The sequence below is a fragment of the Euleptes europaea genome, chromosome 14, assembly GCF_029931775.1.
Source record: "Euleptes europaea isolate rEulEur1 chromosome 14, rEulEur1.hap1, whole genome shotgun sequence".
Lineage (NCBI taxonomy): Eukaryota > Metazoa > Chordata > Lepidosauria > Squamata > Sphaerodactylidae > Euleptes > Euleptes europaea.
In genome coordinates, this window is record NC_079325.1 from 55616553 (window position 1) to 55635978 (window position 19426).

Genomic DNA, 19426 nt, shown 5'->3' on the forward strand with positions numbered 1-19426 from the left:
GCTTTCCTTCTTTTTCTCCTGACGGAGGCGGCCACCCTGTGTCTGGGCTATACTATATATAGACTGCAGGTGGGGGAGGACATGACTGGATGCCGTTCTGTGTGTGTCTGGGGGAATCCTTGCACATAGAAAATATATATGTCAGGGATAAAAGGTTCTAGCCTTGCATTCCCCTTAACATAACTCATTTTCCATGGGCAGAGGGATTACTTTGTATGAAGGAGCATTCAGTCACATACCCATCCCCAGCGCACTCTGACCCAGATTGACCACCTCTGTGATAACTAGTCTTCTGTCTTGCCTACCTCACAGGGAATTTGTAAGGATAAAACAGGAATAATTGTTCCCATTTTTAAATTTTAAAAATTCCTATTTCAGGTATGAACAAACGTTACTTGTCCAGGAAATATGCATACATACTAACTTAACAATTAACAATAGTTAATTCCTAGATAATATAGTTAACAATAGTTAACTCCTAGATAATATAGAATATATCTATTTTTGGTTGCTGTGGGCACTTATTGCAGCAGCCACCATCTTGGAAGAGGCATTCCCTTGTGGGAGAAGAAGGAATGCAGCTTCTCAGTGAGTGCTTGTTTTTTATTTTTATTTTTAATCTTCTTCCTGGATAATTGGGGTCATTGTCTTATTGATGAAAACATAGTTGATTGGTCTAGTCACTTAATCCTCTAACGGTTGCAGCAAGCTCTAAATAATAGGATCCACATTGGGACCCAGTGAACCAAACGCTGCACCCCACAGCCATGTATTTTGGCCTTATTTGTCCCTGGCAAGCATTTATTTTTATTTTATTCCATTTCTATCCTGCCCTTTCCCAACCAAGGGAAATAAAAAAGAATCTCCATCGTCCCTCGGAGGACCCCCACAAGTTATTTATTATCCATATTATGCTAACCAGTGTACATTGTGCTTGACAGAGTATTTATTTCTTTATTTTATACCCAAAGGGACTCAAAGTGGCTGAAAGTGTTCTCCTCTCCTCCATTTTATCTTCACAACAACCCTGTGAGGTAGCTTAGGCTGAGAGTGTGTGACCGGCCCAAGGTCACCCGGTGAGCTTTCACGCCAGAGTGGAGATTCAAACTAGGGTCTCCCAGGTCCTAGTCGGACACTCTAACCACTACACCACACTGGCTAAACCCGAAAACTGGGTCCCTGACCCAAGGAGTTTATTGTCTGAATTTTAACAGGGAGAGAGGAAAGGGAAAGCCAAAGGTAATAAGAGAGGGAAGTGCAATAGTATGAGTTTTGGATTAGTTCGAGTGGAGGAGTAAGGGCACAAACTTCATAGGAAAGGTAGGTCTTGGGCTGAGGCTTCCAGGAAGTTAGATGTGGTACCTCCGCTCCTTGGCATGAAAGGCAGCCAAGGGAGAAGGAGTGAAGCAAAGGAAGAAGAAATTTGTGTGTGGGGGGGGGAGAGATAGAGTTGTTTTTAAGAGTCTCTGAGGCTGTCAACGCTGGATGTGAAGTTTCCAGATGTTGAGATGAGAGAAAGAGAGAAAATGGGGCTGGGAGGTGAGGCTGTGTATGACTTGATCTACTGCAGGGGTCCCCAGTGTGGTGCCTGTGGGCGCCATGGTGCCCACCAATACTTTTCCTGGCGCTCACCCAGTGTTTTTAGGAACTGGATGGGGCCACGTAGGAAGTTGCCCAGAAGGGCTTCCGCTGGCCCGATTGGCTGGGCAGATTAAAATATCATTGTTTCAGCAGCTGCAGCTACCACAGAGTTGGTTTTATCCTTTCTCACTCCTCTTTCCCAATGCATTTTTTAAAATCATCCCTTTCCTCCCCTCTACTGAGGCTTCCCCTGTGCGTGTGGCTCCGCCCCTTGTGCCAGCCATTTTGTGCTTGTGCCCGCCACCCTGTGTCAGAACTCCAAAGGTGCCCGCAGGCTCAAAAAAGTTGGGGACCCCTGATCTACTGCAACACACCCTGAGCCCTTGAACAAGGTCGGGAATAAATCTCTAAATGAGTCATCCTAGGGGCACCAGCTTAAAGTATACACCTGTGTATATATCTGAACGTGGTATTTAAATCAAACAAACTCCTGGTATGGCCCTTGTAAATAAATAAATAAATGTTATTTGCGGCTGGTATGCCAGATAAAACAGGCAAAACTGAAAGTACGATCCTTGTCGTTTAGGATCTTTCCCATTCTGCCAATGGAAATGTCTGCAAGCACGAAAAAAACTGTCTGGCTTGGGGTGGGAATGGGTGTGTGTGCGAAGGGAAGCGTTTTGCAAAGGAGGCCAAATCACAAGCATATCGCAGAGCGCAGAGGGTTCCGCTCAGCAGAGGGAGCCGGCTGGAAGCCAGGCTTTTCACGGCCCTGTCTTCCTTAAACACCTAATTATTGTAACTAGTCTCTCTGAATTTAAGGCAATTAGCGGTTGTCATTTCCCTTTTACCCCTGCAACCTCCCCCCTCCCCCTCTCGCTGTGGGAAAGGTGGCTTTGCAAAATAGACGTCCCCCGTTTTGTTCTCTCGCTGCCAGGTACAGGCCAGGTGTTGGAAATGGCACGATCTCCCACGGGTCCCTCTGTTGCAAGGATTAGAACAGGATTGCTGTTACGAAGTGGGAAGGCTATTAAGAGGGATCATGTTGTGTAGGGAATTCATTGGGAGGGGAGGGGGAGGGGGGAAGGCAGATTGTGAAAAAAGAGAGGCTGCCAGTCTTGAACAGATCTGGCTTGAGAGTTAAGGAAGTGCCTGTTATTTTTAACACGAGCAAAATGCTGTTGTTGCAACGGGTGTGGCGTGCATAGAACAGAGTCTCCCAGATTTCTCCAGCACAGTTTGCTTTTGGAGTGAAAACTGACAGCGCTCCTGCATCTCCCAAGAGGGTTCCTTATAGACTACTCAAAGGGGAAAGCCAGTGTGGTGTATCAATCAGTGTCAGATTAGCACCGAAAAGATCCAGATTTGAAACCTTGGTGGGCCAGTCACTCTTTCTCATGATGACTGTTCTCAAAGGGTTGTTGTGAGGATAAAAAAGGGGAAGTGTGCAGGCCACCCTGAACTCCTTGGAGAAAGGGTGGGATCCAAATACCTATCCAAATAGGTATTGGAGTAGATGAATTGTGCTAGTGGAAGATTGTTTGGAGCATTCTAAGATTGTTTGGAGCATTGTTTGGAGCATTCAAAGTTCTGCTCGTATATTATCTTGTAATCATCACAACAACCCAATAAGGTAGGCCATTAATATAATTATCTACAGATTATAGGCTGGTAGAAGTGGCTTGTCTAAGGCCACCTGCTAAATTCATGGCCAAGGGAAGATTTGAACAATGGACTTCCCATACCATAACTCATGTCTCTTAGCCACTGCATCACACCAGCTCCCTGTTTATTGTTTTGCGTGCTTTATATGTCAGAACAGATCAGTTCCCAATTTGAAGTATATCTATCATGTCTTTCTTGTGCCTCCTCCTTAAAAAAAATTTCTTGAAATCTAGAGATCTCCATGCAAACATGTCAATAATTCATGAAGGGATCCCACTGGGGGGGCGGGCGGGGGAATGAGTGCCCATCCCTTTTCTGTTCCTTTTGATGTACTCCAGGCTCAGAGCATTTGCCCCTGAGCACATCACTAAAGTCTGGCTCTTCAGACCACAAATGGAGGCTCACAGGACCAACGCTCTTCTTTACAAAAAGCTCCTTCCACATGGAAAACTAGTATGGGGGCGGGGGGATGTCTAGTGCGGCCTAGCCTACTCCCTGCCGTGCTAATTTTCTGTATGTCAGGAGTTAGAGAAGGATCCGACCTTGTAGCCCAAAGTGGTACAGTCCAAGAGAGGTTGAGCATTTTGTTGAGAACTAGATCTAAAGAGTGCATTCATCTAATCCAGTTCTAGCTGGGTATGTGCGTATGTGTGTGTGTGTGTGTATTTAATTGGCCTGTGTGGCCCAGAAAGGAAAACTAAGTAGCAATGCCTTTGTACACACAAAAAGATTAAGGGGGAAATGACTTGATCACCCAAAACACTTCACAAATGAAAGAAAGATCCTCCTTATCTTGCTTCTGAAACCTTAGCAAGCTTAATTAACTAATTAACAACAGAGGGATGATTGCTAAGTAGGGCTTGCAGCGTTGGCCTTCCTGTTGCTCTTCTCCGTTGGCCTCATGCTGGAGTGGGGCTCTTCAGGAGCAAGTAGGAGGAGGCACCAGGATCTCTGGCTAGCTGGGGTCTGGCAACAGGGCTGCCCCCCAGGACAGCAATGGGGTCTGGTGGAAAGTTTCCACCTTGGCACACAGTAGTAGCCTGGATCCACCCATGCACTTCCAGGACACTTTTCAGTTTTCACTCTGACCTGGATGGCCCAGGCTAGCTTGATTTCGTCAGAACTTGGAAGCTCAGTATGTGGATGGGAGACCACCAAGGAAGTACGTGGTTGCCAGGCTGAGGCAGTGATGGCAAACCACCTCTGAACGTCTGTTGCCTTGAAAACCCTATGGGTTGCCAGAAGTCACTGGTGACTCCGCAGCAAATAAATAAATACATAAGTTGGGGTTTTTATCGATTCCCCACGTCTGTTGCAGCCAACTAAACTCCCTTAAATGCCATTATTGGCAATCATGGGGCAAAGTGCGGAGCACAGGGGGATTGCCATGGGAAGGGAATTCCAGGAGGACTGCATGGCCTGAGATAGGACCTAGCTAGGGTTGCCAGCCTCCAGGTGCCAACTCCACATTCCTAAATTCCTAGAGATTTGGAGGTGGAGCCTGGAGAGGGTAGGGTTTGGGGAGGGGAGGAACTTCAGCAGGATATATTGCTGTAGAGTCCACCCTCCAAAGTTGCTATTTTCTTCAGGGGACCAGTTCTCTGTAGTCTGGAGAACAGTTGTGATTCCAAGAGCTCTCCAGCCTCCACCTGGAGATGGCAGGTGGCAGGATAGGGTTTGACCAACAAGATACCGAATGTACATTCTTGCCCATGCAAATGTTTCATTCTGGATGAATTCTCTTGGTATCATACACCAAAAGAGCCCTAGGGGGATGAAACTCAGAGCTTTTATGGCACTATGGCAAGGGAAGGGAAACAAATAGGGTTGCCAGATCTGGGTTGGGAAATACCTGGAGATTTTAGGGGTGGAGCCTGAGGAGGGCAGGGTTTGGGGAGGGGAGGGACTCCAATGCCACAGAGTCCACCTTCCAAAGCGGCCACTTTCTCCAGGTGAACAGATCTCTGTCACCTGGAGATCAGATGTAATAGTGGGAGATCTCCAGCCACAACATGGAGGTTATAAGCAAATTTTTCTCTTGTGGATGCGTCCCAAACAAGCATCACATTTGAAGATATTTTTGGTTGGTCTGAAGAAGGGGACAGCAATTGAATCTGGTAGGGAGATATTCACCACCACAGCCCTATTCTCTACGTGTTTTTCCTTGCCAATTGAAACTGGTTGAAAGAGTTAAATGTGTCATTGTATTGCTCATTTTATAAGGACATTTGTTATATCCAGTTTTCCAGGTAGATCCAGCAAGTTTGATATGCCCCTTATCCTGTCAGATCACTCTAAGGAAAGCACTCTTTAAGGTGGCTAAATTTTGTGCTTCAGCTTGTTCAGTAAGAAAGCACCTGGTTAAACCTTCTTAATTAACTATGCACCTAACATGGCTTTAGTTCATAACAAGGTTATGATTTTTTACTGTATGTGTATATTTCCTTTTATGTGTTGCTGACTGTTAATTATGTTATTGCTGATCTATGATCGTAATAAAATTAAGTAAGTAAAGTAAGTGAGCAATTGAATGGACAGGCAGGTGAGTGATGAAGCCAACTGCAGATGCCACGTGCACTCATGGTTCCGATCTGGTTTACTGCAAGATGTCAGCATTGTGGGGGCCAGGAAAGAGTTGTCCAGGCAATGAGCTGCTTAGGTAGAGGAACCAGGCCAGAATGAGAAACTAGGTAGGATTAGTGTGTTGAAGGCAGTGTGGTATTGTGGTTAGAATGTCAGACTAGGGCCTGGAAGAACCAGGTTTTAATCCCCACTCTGCCATGGAAGCTTACCTACCTCACAGGGTTGTTGTTGTGAGAATAAAACAGAGGAGAGGAGAATTATGTAAGCCACCTCAGGTCCCCATTGGGGAGAAAAGTGGGGCATAAATGAAGTAAATAATAATAAATAGGACTGTGTGGGAGTCCACTGGGCTTTCGTATCAGTTGATCCTTGATGAACTGGGAAATGCAAGGCCACCCTGTGGCCACACTCAGCAGTGGCGCTGGAGTACAGCAGATTTCAGGTCAGCAGCGCCCTTTACCTCTAAGCTATCGCACCAGTGCAGAGTGTAAGTGGCCTGGTGTTGCTGTTAGACTCCCTCGTTCGAAACCTCTGATGCCACACACCAAGAGAGATGTCTGTGTAGCTAAATGGAGATCATGATCCTCAATTAAGTATACTGCACATCATAATAAGGCATACCGAACACACACAGCAGTGAGTCAGATCCACATGACTAAATGCGCATGTGCAGATTATTGTACCCAATATGTGATGCCAGCATGTGAGAAGGCAAAAAAAAAAAAAAGTGGATATTTTAGGTTTTGCATCTAGGACACCCCACACAAAGCTGTAAGGGAAGCCTGGTTGTCTCACCCTCTCTATTCCCACTTGCGAAGGGAAGAAAACAGAACTTTTCTGTCACCATGAATGGAGGCTGACCTCTGCTTTCCTCCCAGAGGGCAACTGACAAAAGCGGAGACCCAGCCTGAAGTAGACAGATGCCCCCATAGCTGCGTTCTACAGAGGAGGAAAGATGAGCTGTGCATGCCAACTTGAGCGAGACCACCAGGTTATTTGAGAAATGAAAGGGACAAGAAAGGTGAGCCTAGCTGGGACATACGGGGTCCTGATTGCCAGCCCGATAAAGACCCTCGTTAAAGCTTCCATGTTAATGTGCTCTTCTGCTCAATGCGACTGCGACCTGCGAGGGTTGGTCAGCCCAGCCAGCGCCCCCATCAAATCCAACTTGCTTCTGCAAGCTTCTGAACTTCAGGCAAAAGCATTGCAGTGACCGGCAAGAGAGTCTGTTTCTAAGGTAACTTGTGTTTCTAAGGTAACTTCTCGCTGCCGAAGAGGAGTAGCTGTCTTCCCATGACAATCGGCTTCCTCCCTTGGAGACCTTACTTAGGAGGGTTTGATTTCTCCATTTCTGATCTCAATCTGAACCTCTCTAACCCCCCCCCCAGTTGCAGCCACACTTGGGGATTTAAGGGTAGCACCGGTGCTCCAGTTCTACCGGGTCACAGGGAGGCTTTTGCAGGAGAGGTGAAGACACCTCCATGCTTTTAACCATCTCCCCCACACACACCTGTTGCCTGCCTGGTTTCAGGTGGCCCCAGATGGTCTTTGGTAATGTTATCTGTATAATAGCTAATTCCCCCAAGTTCTCTCTCTTTGTCAGTGTTGCCCAAGAACACAATGGAGGAACAGAAGCCCGGGCACTCTGCTGCACTAAACACGGCGGGAGGGAGGGAGGCCGGCACTGTGCTGGAGACACGTTTCCTGCACTTAGTGTTCAAGGGTGGGGGGACAGTTCCCAACTGGGGAACTGGAGCAGGGATGGCGAGGGCAGGAGAAGGTGGGGAGAAAGAGGGGTCCCGCTCAGCACACAACCCATTGCACAAATAAGGGCCGTTACCACTAACAGGACTGGCGTTCCACTGTTCTAGAGGGTCTGGTCCAGGTTTTCAGTTGCTTTCTAGAGAATCTATGATCCAAGACAGTATCCCGTCCCCCTGTCTTTTTGGTCCATCTTATTGATTTGTGGTGGGGTCCTGGTTGCCTTTCCCCCCTGACTCCCTGTTGCCCAGTGTCTTATTAATGTGCACCAATTGGTTTAATTAGGTTTTAATGGGTTATTGTTGTTGTTTTTTACTGATTTTAGTGTATTGTGTTATATTAAATTCTGTGTTTTTTGAATGTTCTTAATGATCGTTAGGTGCTCTGAGTCTGGCCTTGGCTGGGAAAGAGAACGGGGTATAAATCTTAAAAAATTAAAAAAATTAAAAATTTCTTTGAATGATTATTATTTGGGGGACGGGGACAAAAGCAAGAGGATTTGGCCTCCTTGCTCTGCTTAGGGGCCTTTTGTGAAACAGGATGCTGAACTAAAAGGACCGTCAGTCTGACCCGGCAAGAGGTCATTTTAGGATTATCTCGCTTGGAATTGCACAGGGCAAAGAAGCTGATCTCTTCTAGCCGGCGTGTTTTGATGGAGACTCATCAAGCCAGCTCAGGGCTGATTTTTCTTGCAGGCTGCTGGAGAAGGTGCCCCTTTTGTGGCAGCCACAAACCCAAACCACTTGCATGCTTTTTTAGGGATGTGATTGAAATTAATATGGATGTAAAGGGTTGGGGGTGGGGCTGGGTTTAATCTTGAGTCATATAGACAAGAGGAGGAGAAGGAGAAGCTTGAGTCTCTTTTGGAGCATCCTTCTTGCACCTGCCTGCTTAGGTCAGGAGGCCAGAGCTTCCTCCAAGGTGCATCTCGAGCTGTGTAAGATGATTGGTCCGTCTAGCTCAGGATTGCTGATTGCGGCTCTTCAGGATCTCAGGCAGAGAAAGGCCTTTCCTGACAGCTGCTGCTGGCTATTGAACCTCTGGCCTTCTGCGTGCCAAGTAGGGGCTGTACTCCTGAGCAATGCCCCCTTCAGTTGTGACGCTTCCCTTGTGAGAGCCTGTGTGGTGTAGTGGTTAAGAGCAATGGCTTGGAGCGGTGTACTCTAATCTGGAGAACCAGGTTCAATTCCCTACTCCTCCACATGAACGGTAGGCTCTAATCTGGTGAACTGGGTTGGTTTCCAACACATAGAATCATAGAATCATAGAGTTGGAAGGGACCACCAGGGTCATCTAGTCCACCCCCTGCACAATGCAGGAAATTTACAACTACCTCCCCCTCACACCCCCAGTGACCCCTACTCCATGCCCACAAGATGGCCAAGATGCCCTCCCCCTCATCATCTGCCTAAGGTCACAGAATCAGCATTGCTGACAGATGGCCATCTAGCCTCTTCTTAAAAACCTCCAGGGAAGGAGCGCTCAGCACCTCCCGAGGAAGCCTGTTCCACTGAGGAACCACTCTAACTGTTAGAAAATTCTTCCTACTGTCTAGTTGGAAACTCTTTTGATTTAATTTCAACCTGTTGGTTCTGGCTGGCCTTCTGGAGCAACAGAAAGCAACTCAGCACCCTCCTCTATATGACAGCCCTTCAAGTACTTGAGGATGGTTATCATATCACCTCTCAGTCTTCTTCTCTTCAGGCTAAACATACCCAGCTCCTGAGGAACTGTGCAAGGTGCTGCTAGAAGGGGGAAAGATGATGTATGGTGCAACTGCTCTCAGCTTGTCTTAACGGTTGTTATATGATCAGAAGGGGAACCCCCTGCCCTGCACTCCTTGAAGGAAGAGGGGATAAAAATATGACGAAAGGTGTATGGGGGAGGAACATGTGGTGGGTAGTTGTGTGCATCACTACTTTGAACAGCAAGGGATTTTTTGGTACACTGTTTATGTTGGATATGGGTGATGTGAAGGGGGGCAGAGGGGCTCTTTTCTGGGGGGCTGAGTTGTTTCTGGTGATTGAACAGCTTCTCTCTCACATGAGGTCTTCGAGATAAGGAACAGAACCCTTTCCGTGGTGTCCCCCTCGCTATGGAATCCCCTCCCTCTACCCATTGCCCTTTGGAGCCTAGATAGACCAATGCACTCTTTTGTGGCTTTAGAAAAGAGGTTAAAATTGGCAAACATTCTGCCCATCAGGTCAGCCATTGCTTCTCTTCTCGCTCAAGAAAGCTTCTGAGGAACTGCCCAAAGCCCAAGCATACAGATTGAAAACCACAGGCCAGCAAACATCCCTCAATTCTGCAACATCCACTGAGGCACTGACTATGTTCTGGCCTGTGTTTCCTTCCTTCCTTTCCTGTAGGTTTCTGGTACAGCCCGGAATGTGCCTATATCCGCCATTGCATTGCCCAGTCCCAGGACCTCGTGGACGGAAAGGTCCGGGTCTCCGTCTTCAAGGGCCAAGTGTCCATTTTGAGCAGGGAGTCCCACCGGTCACTGTACAATGAGGAACTTGTAAGGTAAGCATCGGCCTTCCTGCAGGGGTTAGGCTTACTGAATGCTTTTTGAATGCAGCATCCTCCGTATGTCTGGGCAGGGCTGGCTGTCCAGCCAAACCACCCAAGCAACTTCTTGGGGCAGCTCGATGAAGAGGGTGCCAATGTCTCACTGGGACTGGGCTCACTCCTGATCCTCAACAGCACAGGCAGAAACTGGAGTCACCTCCTGAGTCCGCATCTGGTTTGACCTTGAGGGAGGATATGCAGCCAGGACTCTAGTCCTGGGCAGGCACTCTGACCCCTGTACGGCAGGTGGGATATTGAGGCAGGCAGTGGGATATGAATTAAATCAATGTGAGCAACAGCCATCTGCAATTGTCCTGCGGGATCAAAACAGTTTAAGGTAGGATCCACAGGATACTGTGCTACTGGGAATCATTTACCTCCTGGGTTTTTCCGTAAAATCCAAGGAGAAGAAGAAGAGTTGGTTTTTATATGCTGACTTTCTCCACCACTTAAGGGAGACTCAAACCGGCTTACAGTCACCTTCCCTTCTCCTCCCCACAACAGACACCCTGTGAGGTAGGTGGGGCTGAGAGAGTGTGACTAGCCCAAGGTCACATAGCTGGCTTCATGTGGGGAAACAAATCCAGTTCACCAGATTAGCCTCCGCCGCTCATGTGGAGGAGTGGGGAATCAAACCCGGTTCTCCAGGTCAAAGTCCACTCCAGACCACCACTCTTAACCACTGCACCATGCTGGTTCTCTCTTTCAACCCTCTTTAGTCAAATGCCTTTTGAAAGCTCAGAAGCAGGGCAGGGAGGCCATCGCCCTCCTGCATCTCCCTGGCTTGTGGAACTGGAAGGTCTGCTGGTTCTGAACGTGAGGTTCCATCTGGGAACCATGCCTAATCCCCGTCAAACCTCACAGAAGGAGCTTCTCTCTTGCTTAATTCTTTTTTAAATTAAAAAAAAACTGTATGCTCGTCCAGCTACAATCATGGCACCATTTCATATTTCTGTGGTGGGGCAGTGAAGAGGGCAAAGATTCGAAGGCCCGCATTTGGAAACATTCAAGGTCAAACTGCATTTTAAAAAACCTGCTGAATTTACTGTTTTTTTGTTGGGGTTATTTTCTAGTAATGCTTCATAATAACCAGGTCACAGAAAAGTTCCCCTCCCTGTTGGGGATTTGTGTTTTTGGACTCCATCTCTAGTACAAAAAGACATTCAGGCATTTATAATGAAAACCACTTTGGGCAGCATTAAGAAAACATACAGCTCACAGTGTGTCGCTCAGCAATGAGGCAAACCCTGATATTGCTTGCCTTCACAACTTGAACGACAGCTACACATAACCCAAAGTCAAACACCAGTTCAGCTGCACATCTTCCCTCATCTTTAAGGTGGCCTGCCTACTTCTAATTATATGTTTTAATCCTGCTCCAGGAACTGTTTGGGGAGTGGAGATGTCTTAGAGACAGCACAGTTGCTAGCCAATCAGTGCCAGGCTCAGCAATTTTGGCTGCAGATGGACAAATCCTGTCCTGTCACAGCTTGAGCCTGGAGAGAAAAGCTAGATTTGAGCTGAAAGCACTAACGTCCAGAGCAGCCCAGAAGACAGAGGGTTAAACAGCCACCCTCCCAATACCAGCCTTTTCTTTTGAATCAAAGGCACAGCAGCTCCACTGCACATAATAAAAACTATTTAAGGATCCACCCTTCCTTTCTCCTCTTCTGGAAGTTACAGGCACAAGATTCTCTGATAGGTATGGATTCTCTTATGGCGCTTTTCTGTCCACTTGACTGTCAAGTAAGAAAAGAAGTTCATTTTGAACCAGCCCTGAGCAGATTCAAAATCTCAAGTTTCTTTTATGGCTTCTCCACCCTCTGGACGAGACTCACATGTAGCTGCCTTTTACTGAATTAGACTGTTAGTCCGTCAAGGTCAGTATTATCTACTCAGACCAGCAGCTGCTCTCCAGCATCTCAGGTCAAGGTCTTTCAAATCACCCACTGCCATATTCTTTAACTGGAGACACTGGGGATTGAACCTGGGACCTTCTGCATGCAAAGCAGGGGTTCTGCCACTGAACCACAGCCCCTCCTGTTTCCTGCAGCCACATCCACACAATCTGATGAAAACGTTGCTGTTAAATGGATGCCTACTTTTGTGTCAGTTGCATAAACATAGCATAAAAAAAACAAATGGAAAGGGGGGATTTGTCACAGAAATTAGATGGTATGAAAATGGTCTTCCTTGACCATATATGAAAATGAAAAAAAAATAGGGTGAAAGAGACATATCTGTACATCCTTACTGTCAAAGTACTGTATTTTCCGGCGTACAAGGCGACTGGGCGTATAAGATGACCCCCCATTTTTATAGTTAAAATATAGAGTTTGGGATTGTCCCTAGTCCGCGGCCTGGGGCCGGCCCTCGGGACTGCGCCCCAACCCCGCGGCCACCCCCGGTTCTCCTGGAGCAGTCCAACCCGAGTCCGCAGCCTGGGGCCGGCCCTCGGGATTGCTCCCCAACCCCGCGGCCGCCCCCGGTCCTCCTGGAGCGGCCCAACCCGAGTCCGCAGCCTGGGGCCGGTCCTCGGGACTGCGCACCAACCCCGCGGCCACCCCCGGTCCTCCTGGGGCGGCTCAACCCGAGTCCGCGGCCTGGGGCCGGCCCTCGGGACTGCGCCCCAACCCCGCGGCCGCCCCCGGTCCTCCTGGAGCGGCCCAACCCAAGTCCACAGCCTGGGGCCGGTCCTCGGGACTGCGCACCAACCCCGCGGCCACCCCCGGTCCTCCTGGGGCGGCTCAACCCGAGTCCGCGGCCTGGGGCAGGCCCTCGGGACTGCGCCCCAACCCCACGGCCACCCTCGGTCCTCCTGGGGCGGCTCAACCCCTGGGGAAACAACCCCACTTACCGGGGCGGGAGAAAGAGGGGGCGGGGCGACCGGACGAGCTGGCAGCGCGCCGGGAGGTGGGGCCGGCGGGAGGAACGGGAGGAGGCCAGGGGCCGACCTCCCGGCATGGAGGAGCGTGTGCCGGCCCGGCCCAGCCGGCGCAAACCCTGGAGGCAAGGCGGGGAGGGAGCCTCCCCGGGCAGCGGGAGCCCCGCAGCCAGAGACGCCGGCTGTAGCCGAGGCTCAGCCCCGGGCTCCGGCGGGAGGGCGGGAGCCTGAAGCGGCGGGACGTGGCTCTCGGGGGGAGTCGGCGAGGGGAGAAGGGAGCGGGGAAGAAGAGGGGGACGGGGGCGAGAGAAGGGCGAGGCTAAAGGCGAGGGGAGGACTGAGCCGACGGCCAATGGAGGGCGGGGCTAAAGGGGGGTTTAGAGGGGAGGAAAGCCCATAAAGGCGGAAGCTGAAGCGGAGGCCGGGGAGGAAAGACGATACCCGGCATATAAGACAACCCCCGAGTTTGGAGAAGGTTTTCTTGGGTTAAAAAGTCGTCTTATACGCCAGAAAATACGGTATTGTGGGAACTGTACTTTGGCTGGTGGCAATTCTCTTCTCAGGACAGTGTAGCTTAGGGATAAGGGCTAGGAAGTTCCTATTGCCACCAGCTGAAGCGGATACATAATAAACTCCTTAGGTGGACCTTGTCCAATCTTGGAGGCTAAGAAGGGTCAGCCCTGGTTGGTACCTAGATGGGAGACCACTCGAGAAGTCCAGGTCGCTATTCAGAGGCAGGCATTAGCAGATCACCTTTGCTCGTCTCTTGCCTTGAAAACCTCACGGGGTCGCCTTAAGCCAGCTGCGCCTTGATGGCATTTTCTAGCACCACCAAACCCCTTGGGCCAAGGGGCCTGCCTCTGTCTAGTGACAAGCACAGGGACACCTCAAGGTATTTTGTTGGCTGAAATAAGGTACACTCATCCACTCCTGACGCACCTTACCAGCAACTTAATTTTCAGGTTCATGGGGGCCTGATTTAGGCCAGGACCACCAGAAGTAGGGGTTTAGGACCCTCCTCCAATGCCATTTGAGCACATTTCTTCTTGTTCGTAGGCAATGTGTGTGTGTTTTCCAGCAAGCAATGTAAATAGATCTCCAGTGTGGTTTTAAATTGTTAAGTAGTAGCGGGGGCGGAGGACTGATTCAAATTAATGCCCGAGGAGGAACGGGGGAGTTAACCTATCCACCAACTATGCAAAGACTAGCTTGTGATGTGTTTGAGGTAGGGCTGTTGAAAAAAAAAAATCGGTATAGTTCGGATTCGGCAGAATTCGGCCTGTCTCGATTCGGGATATGTGAAGTCCGAACTCCCCCGATTCGGATCTGTGGAATTCGGCGCCTAGTTCGAGTTCGGGGGGAAATTCGGCCGAATAAAGTTATTAAAAATGCACTTGCGCCTTTCTGCGGCTCTGGGGGGGGCATTTTGGGGGAAGTAGAGGTCTCAAACTTTCAGGGTAGCTTGAGGGGATGCTTCTTGCAAGAACCCCCAAGTTTTGTAAAGATTGGGTCAGGGGGTCCCGAGATATGGGGCTCGGAAGAGGTTGCCCCCCCAAAAAATCACCCACAGTGACAGGAATAAAGCCACTTAAAGCACATTGGTGCTTTTCCGTGGCTCCGGGGGGCGCATTTTTGGGGGTGCAGCCCCCAAACTTTCAGCGTAGCTTCAGATGAGGCTTCTTGCAAGAACCCCCAAGTTTTGTAAAGATGGGATCAGGGGGTCCAGAGATATGGGTTCCCCCCCTTTTCTCTATTGGAATGAATGGGATCAGCCGATCCTATGCATCTAGAGAGCGGCAAATCCAAGGCAAAACCTCCTGTGCTAACCATGCAAAGCAACACGCGAGCGACCATGGAAAGGAACAGAGGTGCACTAGGCTAGCTATAGCAAAAAGGAAAAAAGGAGCAGGTGACTTGGACCGTGAAAATGTATTGTGAAAGTCAGATTTTGCAAAAACATTTTTGAGTGAGCAGCAAAACAGACCGTGCAAAAAAAACCCCAGAGTTTGTATTTTCTGCCATGCTCCTTCTTCTCATGGTGGAGGGACGCTCCCCCCTTATGCAAATGACTCCACCAAACTCAAGCAAGTCTCACCAGCACCCCCCCCCACCTCTCCAACCAATACGGCGCCGCGGTGCACCCCCCAAACGGGGAAAAAAATCCAAGATGCAGGGGATCTCACGCAAGCCGCCCCGTTGCACTCAACCCCAGGCTAGAGGCAAAAACAGTGAAAAACACAGAGGAGGAGGCTCGACACCAAGGGTGCCGAGCGGAGAGAGACTCGCTAGCTGCCGCACAGACTCAACTTTAAACTTAACTTTAAAAGCAGTACACACACTCCCACAGAGGTGAGCGGTCACACACCCCTCGGCAGAATGGGCGAAAGCCTCCTTTGGCTTCCCCCCCCCAGAAACTGCCCCCCCACAGACTCTGCTTTCCCCACACACACACACATACACACGGAAAAAAATTATAGATTAAAGCCCCAAAAGGGGTCTTACTGTGGATGTCTTCTGTTCCATCAGGAGGGACTGGGTAATCCAATACGATTCCATTTAAGCACGGGAGGTTTTGCCTTGGATGTGCCGCACTCTAGATCCATAGGATCGGCTGATCCCATTCATCCCAATAGGGAAAAGGGGGGGACCCATATCTCTGGACCCCCTGATCCCATCTTTACAAAACTTGGGGGTTCTTGCAAGAAGCCTCATCTGAAGCTACGCTGAAAGTTTGGGGGCTGCACCCCCAAAAATACGCCCCCTGCAGCCACGGAAAGGAGCGAATGTGCACACGCACCCCCCCACACGGGGATTTCTCTCTCACACAAACAGATACTCTCTCTTTTTCTCCTTGGGCCATGCAGCAGCTGGGCTCACGTGCTCAGTCACGACTGATTGGCCAGAAGAAGGCCCTGCTTGGCCACCGATTGGCCGCGGGAGAATGCTGCTTACTAACTGACGGTTATGCTGCTGTGCCGAACCCTGAATTTGCCGAATTTATTCGCTGAACACCCCGAACTCGCCGAATTCGGCTCCCTGGTTTCCAGCCTTTTTTGAGTTCGGTTCCATCCGAACTAAAAACCGCCGAATCAGGGGAAATTCGGCTGTTTTTCGGTTCGGGTCGAACCGAATCGACAGCCCTAGTTTGAGGTCAGCTGAATAGCAGGGGGGGGGTTTAAGCCTCCCCCCAAAGTGCCACACATCCCATTCTGAAGTGGGACCTTGTGGCTGCTGTTGAACATTAAATATGCACTGGAGATCTGTTCATGAATGGTTTTGTTCTGCAGTAGGTGGCTGACCCAGGTGCCAAAATCTCCGACCACGTCTACCTGTGAAGATGTTGATGTGCCAGCAAACCAAGGGGGAGGGAGGAGAGAGCTGTACTTGGCCCGACACCCTGAGAGTGCATTCATTTATTTGTTTATCTGCTTCATTTATACCCCACCTTTCTCTCTAATGGGGACCCAAAGCAACTTACATAATTCTCTTCTCCATCTTATCCTCATAACCACCCTGTGAGGTAGGTTAGACTGAGAAGTCATGACTGGCTCAAGGTCACCTAGAAAGCTTCTATAGCAGAATGGGGATTGGAACCTGGGACTCCCAGATTCTAATCCAACACTCAAGCCGCTACATACTGCCAGCAATTCCAGAGCTCACTGGTTCCTTGTGTGGGGTCTGGGGGTCTGGTGTGCCACTGTTTGGTACGTGGGGTACCAGTTGTCTTTCCCTGTTGTGGTATCTGTTTCACCTTGGCCCTTAGAAGATTTATTCAGTCCTTGAGGGGGAATGCCTCTTCTAAGATGGTGCCCCCTGCCCACATTTTCTGGGTTTTGTCACCTTTGAAAATAATTAATCGAGGAACCTTTTTTAGTTGATGAAAGGTTTTTAATAGATTTGCCTAACCAATGGATTGCCAAAACACTAAAGCACAGCCCTGGATGCGAAGTAGGGTCCCATGGCTCTGCGGTTTAACTCTGGAGCAATCCCTTCCTCTTAGCTGAGTTTTTAAAATGTAAGTGGGGGCCTTATTTAGAAGTCATATATCTATATATTTCTTTTTTGTATATGACACTTTCCCCTCCTTTTATACTGCTGTCTGCCTCTCTCCTATGACTTTCCTGCCCGCCTCCCCTCAGCCCCTTTCAATCCTTCTAAACACTTTATAAGCCATAAATATACCCAAATCAGTTTAGATCAGTCAGAGTAAATGTCAAATTATCCTCTCCTTTTCTGTCTCTGGCTCTTTCTTCACTCCCCCTCGAAATCAACAGCTTCTAATAATCCGTCCCAACCCTTCATTATGGTTTGCATTCTCATGCGGGGAGATTAAATGAATAACGTAAAAAGAAGGAGGGGGGAGAGAGAGATGGAAAAGAGAGAGAGAGCAAAAGAGAAGGGGGGAGAAACCAGGAGCACTTATTCTCTCTGCGTCTCTAGCCATTTTTCTTTTCTTTTTGATTTCTACATCGCTGGTTTGAAAAGCGTTTGAGTGACGGCATCACGGGAACCCGGGAGAGAGCTGTGAGAGGTACATCGTGCAAAAAATGCCTTCGCACAGTAGGTAGAAAGTAATGTAATTATAGAGCAGGTCAGAACCACTCGGATGAGCAAAAATAAAAGCGTCGAGGTTTTTCTACAGCCCGTCAGGGGAGGTAAAATCATTGTAAACTCTCTCATTTTTAAAAAAAATTAAAAAAAGGGTTTTGCAGTTTCTGGAAAAGGAACAGGGATATTTTCTTCCCCTTACGGGGGGAAGGTGGCAACAGTAAAGAAACTAGCTTGGTTTGGGTCTTGTTTGTGTGTAGCGCATGTGTGTGTGTGTTTAAATCTCAGTTATTAAAGCCCCAAGGATATTTATTTAAAATAATTCCACCAGCGTCTTGCTCAATGAAGGGGGCCAGTGTCAGTGGGCCCGAGATTCCCTGGATAAGTAAACTGGAATTCACCGCTCTTCAAGGTAGGCCCTAGGCTGTGGAGGAATTCTGGGAGTTGGTTCCCAGAGACCCCCCACCCCACCCTAGCCAATCCACACCATGCACGCATCCAGTAAATAAGGAGAGGAAGCACAGTCTTTATGCCTGCGAGTTCATCTCCTTGCACAAGACGCGGTGTAGGTGACAACCGCTGCTCCGAGCTCAGAAGAGGCTGCTATAACACTTTTGGGCTCTGCAGAGGAGCTGTATGGAGGGAGCCCTTTCCCAGGTGCTCTCCCCAGCCCCCTTACTTCTGGGCCTGTCTCTGCTTGCCATGGGGCCAGCAGTACAGAGAGCTTTAAACCTCCTTCACCATCAAGCTCAGGGTCTTTAACTTTTTCGAGCCTGCTGTAAGCTCTAGTCGTGCAGCAAACCCATAAAGAGACTTCAATAGACGGCAAGTCCACGAAAGCAGTTTTATTGGTTAGAATCGACAGGTTTCAGAAGCCATGTTCAGAAGGACACTAGTAAGGGTCAAAGGCAAGGCACATAGCATTTATGGGAGAGCAAAGGAGATAACCGGTTACCCAGGCAAACCCCCCCCCCTTCCACCAGGCAGGAAGGAGCACTTGGCGATTCCCACAGTATGGGAATCTATGAAGACTAAACACGGAACTTGGGCAGAATAGCAAAACAGCACCTGGAAGCACAACCACAGACCATCCTTATGGCCTGCTCCTGACACCTGCGGGCACCTTTGGCATTCTTACGCAGAGTGGTGGGCGCATCCACAAAATGCCTGCCAGCTCCAGGATGGGAAATTCCTGGAGATTTGGAGGGTGGGGACTAGGGAGAGAGGGGATTCAGGAGGGGATGGACCTCAGGAGGGTATAATGCCATAGAATCCACTCCCAAAAGCAGCCATCGTCTCCAGGAGTAGTGACCTGACATCTGGAGATCAGTTATAATTCTGAGAGTTGTCCAGGCCCCAGCTGGAGGTTAGCAACCCTATGCAGGAGTAGGGTTGCCAGGTCCCCCCTTTCCTCCAGTGGGAGGTTTTTGGGGCAGAGCTGGGGTGGGGATCGCATGCGGCCATACCGATGCAATTACATCACTTCTGGTTTACACACAGAAGCGCCGCATTGCAATGGGCCGCTCTATCACTAAGGTGCCCATTGTGATGCGCTGCTTCCGGGTATAAACTAGAAGTGATGTAATTGTGGTCGCACGTGCCATCCCCACAATTGCCCGCCAATCCAAGTGACCTGGCAACCCTGTGCAGGAGGCAGAACCAGCCACAAAATGGCTGCCACAGCTTGCCATCAACCATACCTTGAAGATCCTCGTGCTGTGGTGGCAGAGCCGCCGCCAAAGCAACCTTTACAAAAATCTGCACAGCCAATCAAATCTCCAGTGACCAATCAGAAGCCTTGCCGAGCAAAAGCCCCACCTAGCCCTGCCCACT

The 19426-nt window shown here is 49.3% G+C and overlaps 1 protein-coding gene across 1 annotated transcript in view; it reads left to right on the forward strand.

The window, feature by feature from the left end:
- ASS1 (argininosuccinate synthase 1) overlaps positions 1–19426 on the forward strand; it is a 123913-nt gene that overhangs the window by 96962 nt on the left and 7525 nt on the right. The window contains exon 12 of the mRNA XM_056860508.1: positions 9960–10116. Within this exon, the coding sequence (XP_056716486.1) occupies positions 9960–10116 (157 nt within the window). The remainder of the gene's footprint in view (positions 1–9959; positions 10117–19426) is intronic.